Source organism: Babesia bigemina (assembly GCF_000981445.1).
Source record: "Babesia bigemina genome assembly Bbig001, chromosome : I".
Classification (NCBI taxonomy): domain Eukaryota; phylum Apicomplexa; class Aconoidasida; order Piroplasmida; family Babesiidae; genus Babesia; species Babesia bigemina.
In genome coordinates, this window is record NC_027216.1 from 433,655 (window position 1) to 457,315 (window position 23,661).

General features: G+C 53.2%; 11 protein-coding genes across 11 annotated transcripts; 5 read left to right on the forward strand and 6 right to left on the reverse strand.

Moving 5' to 3' along the window:
* Window positions 1-253: 253 nt before the first annotated feature.
* BBBOND_0101920 (hypothetical protein) lies at window positions 254-1,012 on the reverse strand (the record flags this gene model as incomplete). The annotated part of the gene is made up of 1 exon (XM_012910595.1): window positions 254-1,012. One exon carries the CDS (start codon window positions 1,010-1,012, stop codon window positions 254-256), a length of 759 nt encoding a protein of 252 aa, XP_012766049.1.
* A 1,779-nt stretch (window positions 1,013-2,791) lies between these two features.
* BBBOND_0101930 (hypothetical protein) lies at window positions 2,792-3,094 on the reverse strand (the record flags this gene model as incomplete). Its single annotated transcript, XM_012910596.1, has 1 exon — window positions 2,792-3,094. One exon carries the CDS (start codon window positions 3,092-3,094, stop codon window positions 2,792-2,794), a length of 303 nt encoding a protein of 100 aa, XP_012766050.1.
* Window positions 3,095-6,562: 3,468 nt separating this feature from the next.
* BBBOND_0101940 (hypothetical protein) lies at window positions 6,563-7,891 on the forward strand (the record flags this gene model as incomplete). Its single annotated transcript, XM_012910597.1, has 1 exon — window positions 6,563-7,891. One exon carries the CDS (start codon window positions 6,563-6,565, stop codon window positions 7,889-7,891), a length of 1,329 nt encoding a protein of 442 aa, XP_012766051.1.
* A 174-nt stretch (window positions 7,892-8,065) lies between these two features.
* On the forward strand, window positions 8,066-8,326 carry BBBOND_0101950 (hypothetical protein; the record flags this gene model as incomplete). The annotated part of the gene is made up of 1 exon (XM_012910598.1): window positions 8,066-8,326. One exon carries the CDS (start codon window positions 8,066-8,068, stop codon window positions 8,324-8,326), a length of 261 nt encoding a protein of 86 aa, XP_012766052.1.
* Window positions 8,327-9,949: 1,623 nt separating this feature from the next.
* On the forward strand, window positions 9,950-10,639 carry BBBOND_0101960 (hypothetical protein; the record flags this gene model as incomplete). Its single annotated transcript, XM_012910599.1, has 1 exon — window positions 9,950-10,639. One exon carries the CDS (start codon window positions 9,950-9,952, stop codon window positions 10,637-10,639), a length of 690 nt encoding a protein of 229 aa, XP_012766053.1.
* Window positions 10,640-10,841: 202 nt separating this feature from the next.
* Window positions 10,842-11,036, reverse strand: BBBOND_0101970 (hypothetical protein; the record flags this gene model as incomplete). The annotated part of the gene is made up of 1 exon (XM_012910600.1): window positions 10,842-11,036. The coding sequence occupies one exon, from the start codon at window positions 11,034-11,036 to the stop codon at window positions 10,842-10,844; it is 195 nt and encodes a 64-aa protein (XP_012766054.1).
* A 416-nt stretch (window positions 11,037-11,452) lies between these two features.
* BBBOND_0101980 (MCM2/3/5 family protein, putative) lies at window positions 11,453-14,329 on the reverse strand (the record flags this gene model as incomplete). Its single annotated transcript, XM_012910601.1, has 2 exons — window positions 11,453-13,709; window positions 13,746-14,329. 2 exons carry the CDS (start codon window positions 14,327-14,329, stop codon window positions 11,453-11,455), a joined length of 2,841 nt encoding a protein of 946 aa, XP_012766055.1.
* Window positions 14,330-14,635: 306 nt separating this feature from the next.
* On the reverse strand, window positions 14,636-15,314 carry BBBOND_0101990 (hypothetical protein, conserved; the record flags this gene model as incomplete). The annotated part of the gene is made up of 4 exons (XM_012910602.1): window positions 14,636-14,739; window positions 14,776-14,952; window positions 14,988-15,147; window positions 15,183-15,314. The coding sequence occupies 4 exons, from the start codon at window positions 15,312-15,314 to the stop codon at window positions 14,636-14,638; spliced, it is 573 nt and encodes a 190-aa protein (XP_012766056.1).
* A 488-nt stretch (window positions 15,315-15,802) lies between these two features.
* Window positions 15,803-17,962, forward strand: BBBOND_0102000 (membrane protein, putative; the record flags this gene model as incomplete). Its single annotated transcript, XM_012910603.1, has 1 exon — window positions 15,803-17,962. The coding sequence occupies one exon, from the start codon at window positions 15,803-15,805 to the stop codon at window positions 17,960-17,962; it is 2,160 nt and encodes a 719-aa protein (XP_012766057.1).
* A 26-nt stretch (window positions 17,963-17,988) lies between these two features.
* BBBOND_0102010 (hypothetical protein) lies at window positions 17,989-18,496 on the reverse strand (the record flags this gene model as incomplete). The annotated part of the gene is made up of 2 exons (XM_012910604.1): window positions 17,989-18,357; window positions 18,488-18,496. 2 exons carry the CDS (start codon window positions 18,494-18,496, stop codon window positions 17,989-17,991), a joined length of 378 nt encoding a protein of 125 aa, XP_012766058.1.
* Window positions 18,497-19,520: 1,024 nt separating this feature from the next.
* Window positions 19,521-23,576, forward strand: BBBOND_0102020 (SMC family, C-terminal domain containing protein, putative; the record flags this gene model as incomplete). The annotated part of the gene is made up of 1 exon (XM_012910605.1): window positions 19,521-23,576. The coding sequence occupies one exon, from the start codon at window positions 19,521-19,523 to the stop codon at window positions 23,574-23,576; it is 4,056 nt and encodes a 1,351-aa protein (XP_012766059.1).
* Window positions 23,577-23,661: the final 85 nt, after the last annotated feature.

Here is a 23,661-nt window from a genome sequence, read left to right on the forward strand (position 1 = left end):
ACGAAGACGAACGCTTGTAACCTTGCCACAGCATACAAACGAACTGCGCCGTGGAAGATAATGTTGAAGCATGAAACAGTTTTTCCCCACCCCATGGCAGCAGTATTGCGGATGCAGAGTCTATAGATCATAACGGCTATTACTATATACCAACATTAAAACTGTTTCGTGAGGATTCATATAATGACTACCCACTTCGGAGCCAGACTCGGTCTGTGCTTAGCTCTTATGACGGCTCATATGCGATCCCTAGTCAATAGAATGCCCAGAAGCCAGCGAAGTCGTAAAGGATGTCCAATACATCTTTGTCCACATCGCTCAACGCCTTAGACATAAATGAAACGCTAATATTAGCGCGCCGTTTTGATCTCCTGTAACCGACGGCTCTCAACACCTTTCTCAAACGCGTTCTCGTCTCACCATTCGACGGGTCCTTATTTGCCTCATCGCTTGCATCTTTCAAAGAACGTAGACCTGTGTATAGCATTGGTGCAATACCCACCAGGACCACTGCACAAGCCTCTGGGTCTTCAGCGCATGATGCCTCCCACGTAGCTTCAGAACTGTAAGCCGACTTATATTCGTCAGGGATTTTCATATGCTTCAAAAACTTGTCGCAGCCATACACAACGAGGCCTAAGAATCTCGCCATGGATTCAGGACTTAAACGCTTCAGCTTTATGATGTTATCATAATCGCCGTCGTTTTTGTGCATGAAACGTTTAAAGTGAATGTTAGTTTTATCCATAGGCCCATTGAACCTCCTGAGTAAGGTCTGCACAAATTCCTGGTTGTTAATATGTTTACGCTCCATAAACTCTTTAGTAATGACTTTTACCTCTTCCAGAGCTGGTACCTTTGTCAAGCCAATAGGTTTGTCTGCGAGTAAATCGTAAAGTGCGGCAGCGATCGACTCCATGTGAGATCTGCAATCGTCTCCCCTCAGAGCTACCAACCAGTCAATGCCCTCCTTGAGGTTGTGAGGAACCTCAGTCAACGACTTGTACACCATTTTGATAATGATATGCTAAAATATGCGGTCGATATGCCTGTATGATTTGTGTCTAATAGCTAATAACCCGCTTCTATAATCAGCAGCGTACAACGCCGGATATGTATTGACCGCCGATGCGCACAACAGTAGTATTGACACCTATGCCTTCGCGTATTAATTACTGCTACGAAGGGGTCGGTACGGCGTGTAGGAGGAATACGGAGACGCAATTACAATCACGATACCCCATCTCAGCCCCTCCATAGCACGAATCTGGAATGCGGTATCCACAACGCATGTCTTTGTCGTATGCAACTTTACGAAAGTTGTCACACATGCGGAACATGAAAACGTCAACGGTGTTTACAACGATGCGTAGACGTTGGTAATGTCAAGATGGGTTACGTGTAGTAAGTTATAGTGCGATGACCTTTCGCCGGACCTGCTTAACAACACACCAAAACGATGAAAAGGAATGAAAACACTCTGTACATCTTCTACCGTGATAATCACTGTCTTGTGCTGTATGTGGTTGCGTCACTTTTTGTTTCGAGCGTTCCTCGGCTAATAACAGCTACACGTTGAGTCACCTTACCCATAAATGAGGTCTTGTATCAGCGGGTTTTACGACACTTTGCGCATAACATCCGACGAATATTTCCAGCACCACGGCTTCCTATAAGGATAATCAAGATTTATTTATCTGGTTATTATGCGTGGTGTTTTAACCGGTGCGCCGATTTGAGCCCTAATGGTCCAGCTTTTATCCCCATGACATCCCAATGAACGTGACTGCTCAACCACGCGTCAGACGGTCTGGCAGGGCCCCGCATTCCATAAAGTGCAGCGACACAAGCGATTTCGAACTGCGATTGTCTCCGTTCAATTAGCGATACCTTTCGGAAGTCCAGATTAGCTGGCATTTCAATTGAAGGTAACTATATAGCCTCATTTCATTTCTCATGTGCCATATATCCAACTGAATAAGATCGTAATTCATGTTCAGAAGGTAACCGTATATCGAAATATTTACCACAAAAATGCTGGCCTCTGGCTGGCAACCCCGCCCTCATTCGGGTTCTTACTGGGCATACAGGTGGGATGTTATATACCCACATAATGACTTCTGACCAACATAGCTGATGTTCAATGACGCTGCTGTGATAAAATGTGAATCCAACATATGTGCCTGCAACATCCCTCATACCCACGTATTGGTATGTTAGCCCTCCCATCCTATCCGGCCTTGAGCTGTCACTATGTTCAATGGGAGATAAAAACCGGCAGTTCGCAATTACAAATGTGATTCATTCTAGTATTATAGAGAATATTGTGTGGCTCTCTGTTAAGGTTTGATGAGCAAACCAATTCACCTCAGCATATACTAGTACGGCTGCTCCAATGTGACCAGCCACTCCACCCTGGTCACATATCAACATCAGTGGATTTGCTGAAATAGAGTGACAGGTCGCACATATCATCCATTTTTGTTTGTAGAAGACATTGCGGAATTTTTGATTCGTGAAAATATAAGGAGCCGTCTGTACTGCATTGTCTTGATTTAGGTTGCACAACAAAAGTTTTTACGACCTCGTTACAATGTATGTTATTGGATGGATAAATGTGATTTACACTAATTATGAATAACTGTATTAACACAAAAAGATGTTCAGCTCGAGGCAGACTAGCGTGTAGTATCCTAAACGATTTGTTGCTCTGATATCTTCAGACACCAACACGAACTATGACAATTAAACTCTGTGATTGACAAACGAGTTACCAAATATGAGATACCCATTACTTGGCGTAGTAATGCTCGATCTGGATGGTAGACAGGACGACACCCTTGATGGTCACGCAGCGGCACTCCAACGGTGGGGTCTGGCGCAGAGTCTCGTATGGCCCTACAACTGAACTATATATACGCACGGTTACGAAGTGATTGGAATGTAACGCTGCCAAAGATTGGCTGACGTCACTCAAGTTCTTCACTTCACCCTCCACTAACACTTGGTAGAAGCAATTGGGCGGGTCCAGGACGTACGGTACTGGGCAGTAGAACGCCGCTTCTTTAGCAGTCTTAAAATGGTAGAAGCACATTTCTTTCGTTCAGACAAAGCACTCCCAAGCCAAGTCCGATCTTTGATGGTTCCTCGGTCTATGGTGTCTTCGCAGTCCAAGGGAAAGCTTGCATTTCGGCGAAGACATGGCGTTGGGAAAGTTGACGCCGCACTGCGTCACTCAGAACACAATCTTGCGGTCTACAGATGAATATCAAACGGCGCTCGGCCATCGTAGACAATTCATCTGGTGGCATCACAACATGCATTTCCGTATGTGATCCACTGGATTCAAACCATACGATATCACGCCCAGATTCATTGTGTGTTACGCACGAAGTAGCGACGAAACAAAACTCACTATTGTTGATCACGTACGCATTGACCTGAAACGCTGCATCTGCAGTCGGTTAGGGATGCCAGCCATGCACGTGGTTGACCCGACGAGGGCATATGGCAGTTGTTACGATGGAGTTTCCAGCATCCTTTTTGCACGCGATGAGCGAATTGTCGCTATGTAATTCATTTGTATATCCGAAATCACAAGAAACTCGCCTAGACATTATCGTAGAGAGCATTACTGCGCAACGTGCCAACGGAGCTCACAAATTTGGCCATTGTCATAATTTTCGCTTCAGACGATAACTTGCAACCGCAAAAATCATTAAAAAAGGTGCTAAACAGCATAAATATTATGGGTATGCTAAAACAAAAAAATCGACAATTTATTGTTTGTGACAAGAAAAGACACCGAGAACCAACCCCACGTCTGCAGCCGGCTCACTGCCACAGAATTTTCCTACACGGGTCCAACATAACAGTCAGTAAATGACTCTGTTGTGTCATACAGATACCTTAACGTTTTAATACTTGCAAAATTATTAATGCAAATTATGACATCAATATCGGTACATGGCCGCATCCCCTCTTTCCATTTCCGTGAGTCGCCTCTCAAAAGTCCAACGAAGATAATCCACCAGTCATAATACGGGAGCATCGACGCAAGAACATCGTCACGATGGTCGAAACAAAAATAACTAATGAAAAATACACGGTCAAGTTTGGAATGTGCAAGTCGTGGATGTACGACTACCCCGTGATGCGAATGAAATGCTGGCAATGCAGCCGACGAACGATGCAAAATGTGATACAGTTATGATTGCCAGAGTGATTCTAAAGCTGTGACGGAGAGTCACCGGATGCGGCAAGACGGGCGCGTTCGTAGGAGACCACGGAGTCCGAGGGTATACCGATGCTGGGTGTGCAATCTTACCACAGCATATGAAGATTCTCCGTTATCAGTAGCAGTTACCGAAACGGTAAGCAGCTATTAATGGCACAATGTGCGGACTATGGGTCAGCAAATGTGGATTTGCAGTCGGCCGCTGTTCACCACGGGGATGTAGGAGACTGGTTTCCCACGGTAACTGCTGAAACCGGACGCACAGTACCAGCCATTATATGAGCTAATATATCGACCAGCGATGCTAAGGAGTAACAATGGCAGCATGAGCTAGAGGAGGCAGGACATTCTGGTTGCGACGTCTTGGAGCCGCTGGGACTCTCTACTACATCATTAATAATCCGAGGCGCCCATTGCCGGACTTGTAGAGGTTATGTACGGAGGAAAGCAATAGGAGCGTTGTCACAGGACAATGGACAGGACAAGCGCACCGGACAAGACGCCTTTGCGAGAGTCGCAGTTACAGGTGTCCCAAGCTTTACAACGCAGAGAACCGGAGCCGTAAAATTGCCCGACACTTGGACTACACGCACACTAGACACCCGCATTAGTATCTGCCTGCTACATCGGCAGTCAGACAGGCAGCCCCGCAAAGTTTTGATAACGTAAGCTGATGGTGGTACCAGTTGGGTAAAGCGGACACTTGATTACCGCTTTAAAGGCCGACAATGCTATAATTGTTTATGTATACGCTGTATGACTCGCCGATGTTGTGAAATGCATTTTACCACCCTGTCTCAGGGGTGCACGAGACAGTGGGTAAGCATGTCTGCACCGCACACTCCACTGCACTGTACACAGAAGGAATATAAACATCTCAATGTACTTTCCTTTATTATCTTCCTGACAAGTGTTGCAAACTGTAATACGCGCGCGTGTAACTCGCAATGTGCAGGATCTAGCGTTGTATTAGTTAAGTAACATGCGTACATGAGACAGCGGACGTAACTGCTGCCTTGGAAGCTGTAAATGGCCATCATGAATCAGCAAAGTAATCAGTCTGACAGGCGAGTTTAGATGGTCCAGTGTCTAACGATGTTTCCGGAGGTTGCGGCTAGAAATCGCATCGAACCTTGGCATTTGCAAGATGTTGAGTGACTCATTCTCCAGTAAGTGCATCATAGCGATCGTCTATTGCACGCACGGTCACTGATTTCATTTATCGCAGCTTGAGACGGCCGTTCCAGTCTAGAGGAGGTTTCGCACCCGGTGTATTCGGGCCTGCATCCTACACGTTGTCCTCTACGGTGGCGGCCAATGGGAGAGGTAATTGCGGTTAAATATGTTACAAAGCATTTATCAGGCGTATAGTTTATTGCTTCGAATACGCGTTCAAAAGTGTCGATACGAGTCAAGTTCGACTTCATGGATCGCCTCCGAGACGACCACTCCGTGGATCCACAACTCTTTGCGATCCGCCATTCTGGCACTCTCGGGATATCGTATACATTGATGATTTCAATCGGCTAATCAGCCATCACCGATCGCAGTATACTCTTCGCCGCGTCGGTGGCAGGAGCAAGGCCTGAGGTGACACCCGAGATTGTGGCAATGGCAATTTCAAAGTATCTACTAATTGGGCGATTGCGACATTTAAATTGTATGCTATAAACCGCTACACCACGGTCGGATAAGTGGAGTTGATGGGTTGCGTTGAGCAGGCCGTCAGGCACTTGGAATGCTGAGTGAATGCCGCAGGTTGGTCAATGTTTGAAGTTTCGGAGTGGCAAGGTAGTGCACCCGTTTAACCACCTGTGTTCTGTGTTCACGATATGCAGGTGAGTGTTCGGATTGCTAGAGTGTGTGTACGCGTGTCTATGGACGTCACCATGCCTCATGTCTGGACACCTCCCAATGTGCCTACGGGGCTACGTGGTTACGGGCCTTATTTATATTCGACATTGGGATGATTGCTGCCTCCCTGATCCAGAGCGGAATGTCAAGTGGTAGCTTGGGAGCGCTTGTAGGGCAGCTGGCCGTGGAAATTGGCCCCTACTGTGAGGCGTGTTCTGTTGACCGAATCTAATCATTACTCTCTCATTATATAAACGTGAGTTAATTTTGCTATAAAATATACTTACAAACTAGCGCGTACATACATCTGTCAGCGGTGAATACGACGTGTTTTGAGGGCGGCTAGCTTCAGGAACACGATTCGAGAGCACACGTCGACGACAGTCTGTCTTTCGTTTGAACAAAACCATTTATCTATACATCCGTGGCCAATTATTTCGCATCACTACGTTTGAATCGATTGCGTGCGAGATGGCGGATTCTTCAGGGGACAAGCCAACCCACCTGCCAACGACTATTTCTATCGGTAAGGGTGAGGAAGGAAATGAAGGTATCTGTGGGACCTGTAAGGGTAGCACAAATATAGAAAATAAGGGCGCTAATGTCGGTAACATGGGCTCACAAGTAGCTGGTGCAAGCGACATACTCACGTCACAAGCAGCGGTTACAAGCGACATACTCGCGTCACTAGCAGCGGGTATAAGAGACATACTCGCGTCACAAGCAGCGGGTATAAGAGACATACTCGCGTCACTAGCAGCGGGTATAAGAGACATACTCGCGTCACTAGCAGCGGGTATAAGAGACATACTCGCGTCACAAGCAACGGGTGCAAGCGGCATACTCGCGCCACCATCAGCTGGTGCAGGCGGCATACTCGCGTCAGAAGCAGCGTATGAAGGCAGCGCAATCCCGCCACGAGAAGCGTATGAAGGCCACCGATTCTCGTCACAAGAAGCGGCTATAAGAGACATACTCGCGTCACAAGAAGCGGGTATAAGAGACATACTCGCGTCACTAGCAGCGGGTATAAGAGACATACTCGCGTCACTAGCAGCGGGTATAAGAGACATACTCGCGTCACAAGCAGCGGCAACAAGCGGCACACTCTCGTCAGAAGCAGCGGGTATAAGAGACATACTCGCGTCACTAGCAGCGGGTATAAGAGACATACTCGCGTCACTAGCAGCGGGTATAAGAGACATACTCGCGTCACAAGCAACGGGTGCAAGCGGCATACTCGCGCCACCATCAGCTGGTGCAGGCGGCATACTCGCGTCAGAAGCAGCGTATGAAGGCAGCGCAATCCCGCCACGAGAAGCGTATGAAGGCCACCGATTCTCGTCACAAGAAGCGGCTATAAGAGACATACTCGCGTCACAAGAAGCGGGTATAAGAGACATACTCGCGTCACTAGCAGCGGGTATAAGAGACATACTCGCGTCACAAGCAGCGGCAACAAGCGGCACACTCGCGCCACAAGCAGCGTATGAAGGCCACCGATTCTCGTCACAAGAAGCGGCTATAAGAGACATACTCGCGTCACAAGAAGCGGGTATAAGAGACATACTCGCGTCACTAGCAGCGGGTATAAGAGACATATTCCCGTCACTAGCAGCTGTTGCACCCCCCCCATTCATTCCACAAGTGCCTGTTGCACGCCGTGAATCCTTGCCACAAGAGGCTGTTGCAGGCGCCACACCCTCATCAGAAATAGCGGGTGCAAGCGGCAAACGTCCACACGCAGAGGTAACAAGAGGCATACTCGCGTCAGAAGAAGCGATTAGAGGCCGCGGCTAACTTTCACCGTAAGCGGGTAACGGCGCCGGCAAAGGTGATTCAGAAGCAGGATCTAAGGGTATATGTCATAAGGCTTTGCGTGGTGTCTGTATCCGTATAAAGAAACGTTTCCGTTTTCGTAGTGAGTATGACCGCAACTCTAGCAGCACTTCTGAGAGTTGCGGTAGTAGAAATATGGAACAGGTTATCATTGACACTGCCAACTATGCCGAAGACATAAGCACTTGTGTCAAGCATATTGAGAAGAATGCAGACCGGATGATTCATTTTGGACCTCCCCCCCAAAAGCACCATTCAGAACGTGACAAAAACGACAATGCGCGTGAAGACGTGGAACAGAGTTCAAACGACACGTTTAGTGCAGGCAGTGAGGATGGTACAGAGGATCTTCCGCCTGAAGAAGACCATAATTCTGAGAGTGAAGGAGGCTTGTAAATAGCTCTTTGCACCCGCGGGAATCGCCACGTGAAGGTGGCAGCGTGGGCACGAACTATTCGACAGCCTGGATGAAGAAAAGACGGGGACGACGTTCACGCAGTGCTTCCTACCCTCCTTGTGCACTTCACCCTTGCTGTACACGCTTACATCCAGTAATAACAAGCGCATATCACCTAAGCAGCAACTAGAAAGTAATGTAATACATGAATGCGTCGGTTTATTTGTTTATGCTCTGGTCTGGCGATCGCTAAAGTCGGCAGCACGACAACGCCTTGTAAGATTCGGTGACGCGTCCGCCAGATGAATGTACGGAATGCGAATGATTGTTTGAGTACCCATGTGATGTGATATGTCGTGTCTCTTGAGGAATCGATATGAATCTACTGCATCTTAATCCTACACCGTGGTTCACACAGACCGTTGTTAGACCATTAGCGTGGTATATGGGTGCGGCGGAAACGTGGCAGCCTGAACTGGAGGCATGACCTTCAATTGAAATCCAAATGAGCTCACATTGGTATGGGCAAACGATATATGGGAATGTGTACAACTGCGGTTCAGGAATCCCGCCGTGGAAGATTGCGTCAAATTTCGAGATTCCCTCAGGCTTTATAGAACGTCGCATAGGAGCTGCAATGTTCCGCAATTAACACCTACTAGTAGAGCCGTACGATTAGGTTACAAACCAACAAACTATTCCCCCAAGAATACACATGTGAAGGACGCACATACACACAAGATCGTACGCATACACACAGCAGTACCTAAACTAATTGTGCACTAGACTCTGCAGCAACCGCCGATCACCGCTGATATGATGCCTGATTTATAGGGAAGGCGACCAACGGTGCCATCGTCTGAAGTTGTTACATGCCAAGAAACCTTAGGAATCGCAGTTGCCGCAATCACCTAAAGCAGAAAACAATTACGATGCGCACGTTAGACAGTAGAAGAATCGTCTGACTCCGTCACCGAATGATTGCGAGGTCGATCAACAGCGAGTAACGCGCGACTCCATAAGCGCAGCAACACACCACTTGCAACATTGTTGAAATATCTACACATTGTCACACATTGATTCAACATGCAGAGCTACTGTATACGCCCTTTTTGGCTAAAACTTATGCACGTCTATCACTCGCGCTTTACATAGTACATGCCACGCTTATTGTCTAGAACTGGCTGCGATACGGCACTTGGGTCGCCGTTGCTTTGCCTAGGTCTGCCTCGTTCGCATTAAGAAGAATTCGCATACCGTGCTAAAGCGCATATGTATTAGAAGGCAACAACACTTGTCTTGTCCTTCCCCGCTATTACGACATTACCTCCATTCAGTGTTCCTATTACATACGCGGGATCTTCGCGACGCAATTAGTAGATAGGCACGATATTCACACGATTTCATTACAATAATTGCGTAATTTAACTAACCCTTCAAAATGGTATACAATTCGTTGACCAATGTCCCTCGCAACTTCAGGGAGCCCATTGACTGGTTGGTGGCCGTCAAGGGAGATGATGCTAAAAGCAACGTAGCAGCATTGTGTGCCGCACTCTTCAGTTCCCTGGCAGACAAAACTGTTGACAAGATGGAGATGCCGGCCCTCGAAGATGTTAAACATGTTACTAAAGTTCCTGGATCAACCGGAGCTTGGGAACCAGTGGTTCGTAGGAGGGCTGGTTAAACGGTACAACGACCTTATTAATAAATCACCTGGAGGGTTAGCTAAGTACTTTCGGGTTGTTGACGAATCCGATGAGAACGTCGTAAAGGGCAAGGGTATCACTGCTGGAGCCATTGTGGAGAACCTTGGCAAAGTTGTTCATGGTACCGAGATATTCTTGGATGATATTAAAAGCCCAGGCGAGTACGAGTCTGCTTACAGTTCAGAGGCTACGTGGAGTAAATCATGTACCCAAAAGCCGGAAGATTGCGCAGCTGTCTTCGTGGGTATTGCGCCCATGTTACGGGCAAGCATATCATCTTTGAATGCTGCTGTGTTTGCTGCGAAATTGAGATTGCCGCCGTTTATTGCTTGTAAGCGTATGCAGCAGTTGATACAAGCATTGGGTTACGTCGAGCCACAACGCCGCGCTGGCATGAGTGGGTTTGATGTCCCCAAAGCGTTGAGAGGTCTATATTTACGAACACTGATAACGCTATGCGACTTCACAGGATTCTGGGCTTTCTGTGGATCGAATAATCCTGATTTGGGAGCTGGTAAACATGGAAACTATCCGGTATCGGAAGTTGATTTTGACGTTAACATGAAGCCCATAGACGCTTCCATGAAGATAGGATTCCGCTGACCGTCTAGCACATACACTGCGCTCGGGTCGGGTAACATGTATTATCCCGGTACGCCCACAGTATCTGATTTAGGAGCGGCTATTCCACTTTGATGGGCTACATGTCATGTTTATTCGGCTTGTCGTAGGGCCTATTCTCACACCGCTTATTAAGTATGTGTTGATATAAGTGTAAATCCCCTACGCCTATTGTTGTAAACTGCTAATCGGTTAAACTAATAAGTACAGCAGTAAGCAATGCCGTGGACGTATTTATAAGCTTATTCGTGGCCGTAGTGCAGGATTCCGCCCGGCAATCCGCCCATATCGGTAAATAGTGGGAATGTTTGACAAGCCATCCGTATGTCTGAGGAAGACCATCGTCATCGTGCATATCGGAATGACTAATCAAAACCATCTTGCGTGAGAGACATGAGGCATCTGAACCACGTAGACGGCGGAGTATCTCAAATGTACAGTTTCGAACCAAGTGCCGAGTTTCAATACGCCAATCCATCCGACGTGGAACACGAAACCCAGGCTACTATGACTGTGAATAGTCACATTGCCCAGAAAGGGTGGATACCATCACGGATTGGACGCCTAATATTCGTAATCAGCACGACGTTGAGCTGGCAGCGTCCTAGGCTTTAGTGCCTTAAATTCCGTAAATCAAACGTAGCCATTGATAGTCAGATAGCCCACTATACGACTTGCAACATTTAACAATGGCAACCCCCGAAGCAACGTTGAATGTTATCAATGAATGAATACTAAAATGGTATTAACATTATGACTACGGATGTTTTAAGTCTGATAAAGCTCCGACCGACTTCATAACGTTTCCTCGGTCGGTTCAATGACCTCTACGTCATCGACATCAGAGGCAACGGCTGCGGAATGATCGTCTTCATCGACCGATGCGACGTCCTGCTCCTCAGCCATGGTGTCTCTACGCCATACGTGCGCCGACGAGTAGTAGTTGGGGTGCACCCGCAATCGGAAGACGTTGGGGATGTCGGTCTGGACCCTGCGTGCTAACAGTTTCTTGTCTACATACAATAGACGGTGCACGACGCGCTGCAGCCTAAGATTCCACGCGTCTGCGTCTTCAGGCGTGCGGGGAACGACAACGTTCTGGATGTACCACTCAACCAGCTCGTTGGAAGCGATCTCATTTTCCATCAACTGATTTTCGCTGACGTGGTCCAAGAGAACTGCTGAGATTGCCTCGTACTCGCTCATGCTGATCTTCATGAGATCAGCGTGTGCAGTGGCAGATGGTTCATCGGCGCCCGTTTCAGCACCGTGCCTGCGGCGGGTTGACGTGGTCCATTCTTCGTCACCGTCATCCACATCGTCGGTACGAGCACGTTCCTCGTCGAGCACCACGAGATCCTTGTTCGACAGCCTAAGTAGCGAGGATTTGAATATATTGTACGCCTCTTCCACATGCGATTCCTCAACGAAGTCGGAGAACTTAAGTCTGGCAATTGCCTCACTTAGTCGAATCAGGGATTCCAGTTGCCGCACTGTCATGCGCAACGAGCGCTTGGTTGATTGCGCATCTCCGTTACGTAGCCCTACGTAATACTGCGCCAGTTTGTGTTTAGCAGCGTCCTGCATCAGCGGCTTAATGCGTTTTGCCAATTCGATATAAAGCTTCAGCTCATCCAGAGTTAGGGGCGGATTAAATTCCTGGTCGAACGGAGACTCCTGGTGTTCGATTTCCGCATGATCTTCGATGAGATCGCTGCTCTTATATACACCGGGCCCGTGCAGGCCTGTGATATGCCACGCAATTTTGGCATCCACCATCTCGTCTGCCTCGTCTTGCATGGTGTATAGCAGGTCGAAACGCGAGAGCAGCGGCGGAGGCAAGTTAACATTGCTTGCGAAGGACTTGCTAGTGTCGTAGCGCCCGTAACGCGGGTTGCATACGGCAAGTACGGACGCTCGAGCGTTGAGTGTCGCCTGTATGCCTGCCTTGGCGATTGAAATGGTCTGCTGTTCCATGGCCTCGTGTATTGCCACACGGTCCCGATCGTTCATCTTATCAAATTCGTCGATGCAGCATATGCCTAGGTCGGCGTACATCAGCGCACCCGCCTCCAGGACGAATTCACCGCTGTCAGGATCACGGTGCACAGCCGCAGTGAGCCCCGCCGCAGTAGACCCTTTGCCAGACGTGTAGATAGCGCGAGGAGCAAAACTCTCCACGAACTTGAGGAACTGGCTCTTGGCAGTGGAGGGGTCACCCACGAGGCACACGTTGATATCACCACGCAACTTGGTGTTACTCGAGGACTTGTGCACACCCCCCACCATCATGAGCAGTATGCCCTTCTTGATCTCTGAATGCCCCCATATTTTAGGGGCTATGCAGGAAGCTAGACGCTCGACCGTGTTGTGTCCCCGCGCCACACGGCGGATCCAGTCGAAGTTCGACAGGTTCAGAATATCATCGGCACGCACCTGTACATCACTGGTCGTGTCGATGACGTCCCCAGCGGTGGACTTGAAGTCGTTGACACGGCGCACCTGGGTGGCCAGGAAGGAGAGCTTGTGGTTCAAATCCTTGACTCCTACGCCCTTAATACCCGTCAGCCCCTGCGAGATAAGATAGGATTCGAAGCGCCTCATCGACTGCTTGTTGACCTTTCGTGGCATCTCACCGGGCTTGAGGAGTGTTGGCACATCCGGGAGGACGATAAGCGTGCCGGATATGATGACACGGTCACCTGCATTCAGTCTGTCGACACTGCGGTGGCGCAATATCACATCAATAGAACGCGGCATGGCGCTAGTATCCGATTCCTGGGCCATTTCCTGTATACGCACCTTCTGCCAGTCGCAGAACAAGGACTGCTCCATCACCAGTTCCCAGTCGCGCATGTTGAGACAGTTATTGGACGTGCATTTTACCGGGACAGTGTACTTGAAGTTCTGCCTGACGTTTTCGATTGTATTGCCGCACGCCTTGCACTTGAAAGTGCCACGTATCAACTCAGGCCGAACGTCGGACGTGCGCGTAACCTGTCCCCGTATGGCAATGAGCTCGCCAATCATGTGGCACCGGACTTCCTTCAACCTGTGAAACTATGTAGAGTCTGCGAAGCCAACGTACGGGTGTATGACGCTCGGGGAATGCAGGAACTGCAAAAACAGTTTCTTCGACTCCCGATTCAGCGATTGCGCTATCGAGTCCACGATGCCCTGCAGCTTGTCCTCCAATGCATCCTGAACCCTGAGAAAATGCTTCACCAGGTACTTGTAGAGCTGCATGTTCAGATTCAGACTCGCCTCATTCTGCGGCGGCCGCCAGTTGAGCACATGATCGAGGTGAACAACTAGGACCTCGGAAAAATGCGACATGCGGGACACGAGCGTGAATATGCGTTTCATGTAGAACAGCGGCTTGCTCGTGTCTCCATTCAGGCAGTACGTTCCAGTGGTGTCCTCGTCGTCGGACAAGGAGTCGTCGAACTCTTCGAGGTCCTCGTCGTAGGCCTGCTCGCCCTCGGCGACGTACGAGCGCAGGAAGAAATCGAACACCGTCGAGATGTTCGCATCCTGGATGTTGGCGGCGTCTTCTTCATGAGATATGTCCACATCGCCGGCCGTCATGCCCTGGCTATGCGTATGCTGCCGCCTCTGCGTTTGGCTGTTGTACACAGCGCTGTCGGCGCGTGCCGAACTTTCCCCCGGCATATCTCTGTTATTCTGATTAAAATTTAAGTTCTGTTGGTCGGCGCTAATACGGCGCCTGGGTCAGGCACGCCCCCGGGTTTTGCCGCGCAGGCGCGCGCTCTTAGATTCCTCGACCTTCCTCGGTAGCCTCAGGCCGACGAGGGCATAATTACCTTCGCACAACTCAATTACACGATTTTGTTGTGCTGTGATGCCTTCCACTGCTGCCGGTAAAGCGCAGCTGGATGTGCGCTAGACAGTGCGCCGAAAGTGCCCACGCCGGATGTCGATGCCACAACCGAGCACATATGGCCTGTACGGGCGGCCTCATGCGAGGGAAATGTGCGTGAGATTTATGCACCAACGGTTGCCACACGCCATTTTGAACGAGCGGCAGCCCGCCTTGTCTATAATCTCGTAGGACTGCTGATCTGCAGACACGTGATTCGCGTGCACTGTCTGCTCACCTGCGAAGAGGAAAACCATCATACGTGTGACGTACGTGATTTTGCCTTTAGCGTCCCCTGTGCTGCTGTAGCTGATCACGGGGTTGCCGTCTTCGGTGTCGCCGTACCATCGCACGCAGGCTACATCGTTGCCGAGAATCGGGTCATCAGCACGTCCGCACCCCTTCGCTATGCTGGCTGCAGCACATGATACGACCATCTAACTCACTAACCCAGTATTGAGTAGCGCTTCGCTGGAGTTTTGTACATCGCCTTGGCGCGCTCGTGGACATAAGTGTCCCAGGACTTCACCAGATACGCCACCTCCTCGGCGCTTCTCCGATCCCGCTCCACCTCACTCTCCGCCACGGAATGGGGGGTCTCGCTCGCAATCTGAAATCTTTTGGTCCGTGGGAGTGCAGACATACCGCTGATGGCGTCGAGTCACAGTCGCTGCCGCCGCTTTTGCGCACATGCTTGTTCTCATCGTCGTCATCGGACTCAAAAAGCCCCAAGAAGCTCGCGAACGGGACTATCGAGCACACCCGGCACTTGAACATGATATCTACGTTGCGATGTGTAGGCGCGTTCGTATAATCCGAGACGGAGCGGCTTTTTCTGCCGGCGAAAGTCGCAGCCCAGCACAAATATGGACGTTTAATACGGATGTGTGAGCGTATAATTCATTACAAAGATGAGTGTTCATTCAATGTCCAGGCTACGCATTACCACAAGGGCTTCTGTGTCCCCATGGACACGTTGTCTGCAGGCTCAAGCGGCCTTTTCTAACCGCATATACCTCTTGTTAATAACGACTATGGGTATGTAATAGCGTTTGAGTCTTTAAGCGCAAGTAACCTCGAAATAAAAAATTCCCACGCGGGGACTCGAACCCCGGTCGCTCGGGTGAGAGCCGAGTATCCTAACCAGCTAGACTACATGGGAGACATTGGTGCTTCTTTCAATATATTGACATAGTTTATGTGGGCTCCCAAGGTGCCATTCAGCGTATGCGTCGGAGGTTCACTTGATGCATAATAATAGCATAATGCCTGCGGCGTCAGTTTTCGTCGGTGTGTGCCTTTTGTGGGCGTTTTTGGCCGCTGAAGCGGCCGATAAAGTTCAGCGCCGCTTCGCGGCATTCACGATCTCTGAGGAGGGACCTAGCACACCTCTGGGCTTCGTTCCGCAGTCAGTCGAGCAGGTGTACCTGGCCTACTACAGTGGATTGGTCGATGTGTACGGTGATGCTGAGGAGGAGCGCGGGCGCAACCTTTTCCCGGACAATGTCCACCCGGGGCTGTCGATCTTATCCTATCCCAAGCAGAGTGCGTCTGAGTCCGTCGGGAGCGTTCGCGCTGATGCCACGGTGACCTTAGAGTCGTGGTGTTTTGCCGTGACGTCGTTCTTCCTCTCCAGTCGGATGCCACGCGTCGCTGGTGATGCGGACGGCAAATGCACCCTCGATCTCTTCTATCACAGGTGCCTCGGCCTCAACGGCCATGCAGATGCTGAGGATGAAACTGACTACAGGAGCTGCCTCGTTCAGCTGTCTTCGACGAGCTCGCTGGAGGACGTGTACATGTTCGAGAAGTGGTCCCGCCGGTGCCCTAAGCCCCTGTACGCCGACTCGCTCAGCATGAACGCCAAGGCGGCTGCTTGCAACGGTCTATTCAGCGAATCTCCGTCCGTGGCCAGTCTGGTGACTGGGAGGCACTGCTACCTGCATGACCTGTTGACTCTCGACTGGATCCCTTACTCCGAGGTGCAGCGTCAGGCCGGGAGCTCGTTATCCACCATGATCAACCCCGACAAGGTTGCGGCCAATTACATGAACACGTGGCGCTACTTGCAGCCCAGCAAATCTGCGGAATTCCAGATGGGTTTTTCCACCTCAGTTTCGGACTTCCACAATGAGGTTATGGCAGCGTCGTCCAGCACCAAGGCCAAGAACATTTCCGCGTTCCTGGCAAATCAGGCTACCAACGTCCAGATCAGATACGTCATCGCGGCATTCACTAACCGCGATGGTGTGGTGAAGAGTGAGTTGAGCTTCGGTGTCGCTTTCGACAGCCCTGCCTCCGTGGATGTTCCCGAGTTCGACTTCATCACGCCCGCCGGCCTGCCCGCGCACGTCACCTCGTCGGTGCTGGGTATGGTGGACCCACTGATGAGGGAGAGCTCGATAAAGGCGGACGTTGGGTATTCGGAGTTCCACGGCCGCGGTCAGCATCGGTCGTGGATCGTCTCCATCACGCTGGATGTGCTGCCGTTGAAGAAGATGCTGGGATTCCCTGCGAGGTTGTACCTGAGGGTGGTGCACATGCTCGAGCGTAGCCTTTTCCTGGACAACGATGAGTTGAACGGCTGGTTCGCCCGCTTGGAGTCCGAGGACGACGTCACCAAGATCGAGGCGTCGCCCGTTGAGCTTGACAAGGACAGGAATGTCGGAGTGGCCAGGCTGCGCACGCTCCGCACCCCGTTCATCGACATCGAGCAGCACGAGATGCACTGTGCTCCCATCCTGTACTACGGCTACGTGGCCGTGGACGGTTGGGCGATGTCGCTGGACCGCCTGGAGGTGCAGTACACCCTGATGACGCACACGCGGTACATGCACATGAACAAGGGCTTGACGCAGGAGCTGTTGCGGACGCCGGGCGTCAGGGCGCTGAAGAGCGTCACCGGGTGGAGGTATGACCTGACGTTCGTCAATGAACCCCTGGTGTACGTGTTGGACTCTCCTAAGGTGCCGAGCGGCATCGGGTCTGAGGTGCCTGCCACGGCGATGTCGTACGTCGAGTACCTTCGGGGCATCTCCTTCATGAAGTTCGTCGGCCGCGACATTGCGGACGCCGACGCGCCGGCGTTGGCCAACAAAACGCAATGGCGCCGCATCTACACCACCAACCACGCCTCAGGGCCTTCATCGGAGTCTGCGGTCGAGGTATGCAAGCCGAAACGCACCGGCCTGGCGTTCGTCGGCCGCGTGTTCTCCATGGGACGGTGCGCCGGCACCCGCCACCGGGTGCTTAAGATCGCGGAGCAGCAGGGCTACGTGGTGTTTTCCACTCCGGTTGGCAAGTACTCTAATTACAACATCTCCGTGGTCGCGACGTTCATTGCGACCGTCCTGGTCACGATCGTGTCCGTAGCGCTGGCCCTCAGGGGCAGCGCGGACCTGGTGGTCAAGGAGAAAAAGCATTAGTGAAACATTGACTGAAGGAGTTGCATTTATTCAGATTCTGCCTTGAGTGTACGAGAACCCAGTGACGTCTCCCTTGAGGGACTGGAGCTGGTAGTGGTGGAGAAAGGAGCATATGATGAAGCTGTAGATGACGCTGAGAGCAGTGCCCAGCTGCAGCGCGCGGTAGGCCCAGATGTAACGGGGGGAATCCCGCCTAGAGTTGCGGCTGTAGGCGTAGAGAATGCATCCTGCGCCGGTGAGCGTTGGCCACGTTTATTATTACCTGCGAGGGGGAAGATGATGGTGATCATGAACACGATCATTTGGACCTTCGCATCCTTGTCCGCCTGTTCAGCCTGGAGGTCCACGGTTTCCTGCACGCCATGGAGCGCACGGGGCTGGAACCTACTTCGTCGCTGTCGGGAATCACTTCGCACTCCCGGTTGAAAGTAACCTTGCGGTTGATGGTGTTAGCATCCCTTTGTCCGGGATTCTTGGCGTCTTGCTGCGCACACACATAAAACAGAACGGTCGCTAAGGTCTTACCGCTTTCATTTTGTTGCTATTTCGAGGATTCGTCGGCCTTACAGGGCTCGCGTATTATATGGTCTGGAGTCAGATTTTCAACCTGTGGAGCGCCTTTTACACACTCTGTTGAGGTTGCTGGTATTCGCCAGCTCTGGCTGGTAACGTGTACCCCTTTCGCGAGGTCGTACGATGGCTCGGTCGGCCGGGGTGTACGGCATACGGCGGCAGCTGCGCGAAATGCCGGCCCAAATGTGGCGGGTAATATGCGTCCAACGCGTCTGGCTATGTGGAATCTCGGCTCCGAATCGATTGGTTGTGTGCTCCGTGGTATCGTCCGCCGCAGACTTGGTGTGTCCCTACAGGCGTTCCACTACGCGCGCGGTCACCGCGCGACCTGCGATGCGACACCAAACTCGGAGCGGCTATTCGTTGGCTCTACGCAACGCTACTTCACTGCCTGACCGGTGGTATACCGTGCCAGTATCGCTTATTCCGACGGCAGGTTGCCTTTCGTCACCCAGTACCACAAGGAATCGATGACATGCCTCGTCAAAAGCGTGCCTTTTCGCATGCTGCTATGTTTTTTATGCGATACGCGTGCTGTCTAACGAGTTCTAGCATCGAATATCGATAGAATGCAGATGCACACACGACTGCCGTCGGCGCGTCGTGGCCAAATTGCCGATTCAGATGCCATTTTGGATTCTGTAATTCGTGTTACAACGACATAGGTTAGACGCAAGGCGATCTCAGTCGATGGTATATGCCAGAGACGTCGTTTCTCACGCTCTCACCCAGCGCCTAGACCTGCGCATACCCGGCCATTCTTAGCCGTGAAACCGCTGCAACCAAGCTTAGATAGCAGTGCTAACAAGGTGCAAAATAGTACACGCTGCGCTTCCGCCTTGTCTTTGCGACGTCATGTGCAGATGGTGTGTAGTACCCATGCTGCGAACGTCGCGACTGTGTCGTTTTTGTCGCCCACACTTGAACTGATTTCAAGTCATGGGAATTCCGAGGCGGTAATGCGCGCCTTCTACCGTATGTTGCCATGACGTTAGCGCCTATCCCGGCGGGACGGCCCAGCGGCCGTAATCGCGTCGCGGACCATGTGCGTTGCATCGGCGCCGAAACCCGCGACAGCAGCCAGCCAGTGCGCCGTCTGATCATCAGCAAGGTGGTGCTTCGCAACTTCAAGAGTTACGGCGGCACCACCGTGATCGGCCCGTTCCACAAGCGTTTCACGTCCATCGTGGGCCCCAACGGCTCCGGCAAGAGCAACGTCATCGACGCGATGCTGTTCGTTTTCGGCTTCAGGGCGAAGCAGATGCGTTTCAGCAAGTTGTCTGACCTCATCCACAACTCGCAGGCGTACCTGCAGCTCAACAAGGGTCGTCCGCTTGACTCGATGGAGGTGGCTGTGCACTTCTGCGAGATCATCGACCGTGACGCGGATTGCGATGAGTTCGAGGTGGTGCCTGGCAGCGAGCTGGTGATCTCCCGTGAGGTGCACCGCGACAACTCGTCGCGCTATCGCATAAACGGCCGCACTGCGACGCAGAAGGACGTTTCCAACTCTCTGAAGTCCTTCGGGATGGACCTGTACAACAACCGTTTCCTGATATTGCAGGGTGAGGTTGAGCAGATTGCGCAGATGAAGCCGAAGGCCACGAAGCCCGAGGAGGAGGGTTTGCTGGAGTACCTGGAGGACATCATCGGTACGAACCAGTACCTGGAGTCCATCAAGGGCGCTCAGCGGTGCCACGAGGAGCTGCAGGAGCAGTACCAGGAGCGGTTCAACCGAGCGCGCGTTGCGCAGAAGGATGTGGAGGACCTGCTGGAGGCCAAGCGCGAGGCCGATGCGTACCTGGCGAGGGAGAAGTCGTTGCTGGTCGCGCAGGCCGTGCTGGCCAGGAAGGAGCTGTCCCTCCTCGCCGACCAGCAGGTGGAAACTGCCGGCAAGCTGGCGAGCCTGGAGGAGCGGTGCAGCAGCGCCACTGCGGAGCTGGATGCGGTGCGCCAGGAGCGCGACACGGCGCTGGAGGCCATAAAGGGCGTGGAGTGTGAGCTCGCCGAGGCGAGCCGAGCGCACAAGCGCCTCATGGGCAACCTGCAGCGCATGATTGCGAGGGACGAGGAGCTGCGCAAGCAGCTGCTGCGCGAGGTGACTAAGGTGGAAGAGAAAACCGCCGGGATCAAGCGCGCCAACAGCAACAAACCTAAGCTCGAGCGCGAGTTCCAGGATAAGATGAGGCAAAGCGAAGAGCTGCTCAAGCAGCTACCCGGCGTTCAGGAGGAACTGGACGGCGCCGAGCGGGCGCTCGAGTCGCTCACGGAGGCGTTGAAGCCCGAGCTGCTCGAGGCGAACCGGCAGCTGTCGAAGCACGAGTCTGAGCTGGCGCCTCTGCAGCAGGCGTGCGACCAGGCGCAGAAGGAGGTGAGGGTGCTGAAGTCGTCGATCGACCTGCTGGAGACCAAGCGCAGGGGCGCGGCTGATACGCTCAAAACGCTGAAGGACATAGAAACCAAGCTCTCCAAATCGCTACGGGCGCACAGCGATGACCTTGCACGGCAGGAGGGCGAGCTAACGACGCAGCGTGCCCTGTACGAGAGCAACAAGCGCCAGGTCGCGGAGCTCGAGTCCGCCGTGCAGGCGAGGTCGCACCGGTGCACGCAGCAACGCGGGGAATACGAAAGCATGAAACGCGAGCTCGATGAGATGATGGGGTGCAAAGACCAGTACGGGTACATCATGGGCCTCGTGGCCACCGGTAAGATCAGGGGCGTGCACGGGCGGCTCGGCGACCTGGGATCGATACCGCCCGAGTACGAGCGCGCGTTCATGGCCGCGTGCGGCGTCAATGTGGACGTGCTCGTGGTGGATACCCCCGAGGTTGCTTCGCGGGTGTTCGACGAGCTCCGGAAGCGCAACTTGGGCCGGAGCTACGCGATGGCGCTGAGCGTGCTCAACCACGACCTCAAGAGCCAGATGGAGGCCTTCGAGCGCAACTCGCAGGGCGACCTTCCCGCTGGTGTGCAGCACCTGATCCACCTGGTGACCCCCAGCGACCCCAGGTACAGGGTGTGCTTCTACTCGGCGCTGCGGGAGACGCTGATTGCGCCTGACCTGGACGTGGCCATTCGCGTGGGCTACCAGCAGCGGCGCCGCGTGGTGACCCTGAACGGCGAGCTGGTAGAGACCGACGGGCGCATGAGCTGCGGAGGCATCCGGTCGCCGAAGAGCGGCGGCATAAACACCAGGGCCGACGGCGGCAGCGTCGCGCAGTGCGGTAGGGCCGTTTTGGACGCGTCGCAGCTGGAGCAGTTTCTGAAGGCGGTCGAGAAGGAGGAGGCGGAGCTGAAGGCCCTGAGGGCCCAGCTGGCGGAGCTCACCGAGCGGCAGGGCATGCTCTCGAGGACCATCAGCGAGCTGCAGTACGGCGTGGAGATGCTGAAGCACACCGTGGTGAACGAGGAGCTGCAGCTGGCTGAGCTTTCGGAGCGAATGGGCGCCACAGGCGCCGACGAGCGGGCGTCGCTGGACGCCGAGACGCTGGCCGCCATGCGGTCGGAGCTGGAGGCCAAGGAGCAGGCCGCCGCTGCAGCTGCCGCGAAGGTGTCGGCGCAGGAGAAGTTCGTGGCTGAAGCGTACGCTGCGGTCGACCGGGTGGGCAAGGGCAGGCTGAAATCCGCGAAGGAACGCGTCGCGGACCTCGAGTCCAAGCTGTCCGAGATGCGCTCCGCCATCGAGCGGCTGCGCAAGCAGGCGGCGTCGCTGCAGGCCGACGCGGACAAGTGCACGCGCGACACCGAGAAGCTCACTAAGGAGATCGAGCAGCACAAGGTGCGTGAAGGCGCGCTGGAACGGGAGCTCAACGAGCTCGAGGAGGAGGCCGCTGGCGTCACCAACGAGATGAACGGCGTGAGCACGCAGATGGAGGGGCTGAACGCCAAGCTCAAGGAGCTGAACGAAGGCCTCGCTGCGCGTAACCGGCGCATTGAGGAGCACGACCTGAAGTTCGTCGACCTGCGGCACAGCATCGAGGAGCTGTCCAAGAAGCTGCAGGCCTGCGAGCACCAGCGCGAGGACCGCCAGGCGAAGCTCCGCGGTATTCTGGAGGCGTACCGCAAAACGCGCGCCCTCATCCAGCGCAGCAACGAGTCGCAGCAGCTCCTTTCCAGCAATGCGCCGCCGCGTCATGCGGATGCTCCCGGCAGCGACGGCGCGGATGACGGTGGTGCCGACAAACGGGACGCCGGGGGAAGCGGGAGCGGCCAAACCAGCGCCAAACACATGTCTCACGGCCAAGTAGCCGTAAAGCGCGAGGCCACCAACGAGGGCGGCGGCGGCGGCGCGGCGGAATCGGATGAAGACGACCCCGCCACCAGCCCTAGCGACGCCGCGCTGATCCCGCTGAACGTCAACGTCCTGCGCGAAAAGGTCGAGATGCTCAAGAAGCAGGTTGGCGCGGTGCCCAACCTCGGGGTGCTGGACGATTTCGGTGTCAAGGCGCACGAGTACGGCCGCAAGCGCCACGAGCTGTGCTGCATACAGGAACGGCGCGACGAGGCGAAGCGCACCTTCGACCAGCTGTGCTTCAAGCGCAAGAACGAGTTCCTGCTAAACTTCGCGATCATCGCTGCCAAGCTGAAGGAGATTTACCAGTCCATCACCCTGGGCGGCGACGCCGAGCTGGAGCTGGTGGACTCCACTGACCCCTTCACCGAGGGGATTTTGTTTTCGGTGCGCCCCGCGCGTAAGAGCTGGAAGCAGATCCAGAACCTGTCGGGCGGCGAGAAGACGCTGAGCTCGCTGGCGCTGGTGTTCGCGCTGCATCACTACAAGCCGAACCCGGTTTACTTCATGGACGAGATCGACGCCGCGCTCGACTTCCGCAACGTGAGCATCATCGCGCAGAACATCAAAGAGCGCACCAAGGACGCGCAGTTCATCATCATTTCGCTGCGCAGCCAGATGTTCGAGCTGTGCAACCAGATGGTCGGCATCTACAAGACGGCGGACGTCACCAAGAGTGTGTGCATAAACCCCGCGTCGTTCGACGTGCGCAAGCGCACGCTCGAGGGCGAATCCGCAACCAGCACGTAATGTCTACCTAGTGTCTGCAGCCTTCCACGCGCCCGCGTTGCGTTAGTGAGGCCGCCCGGCCGTTGTCGCGGAATGCTTGCTCCCG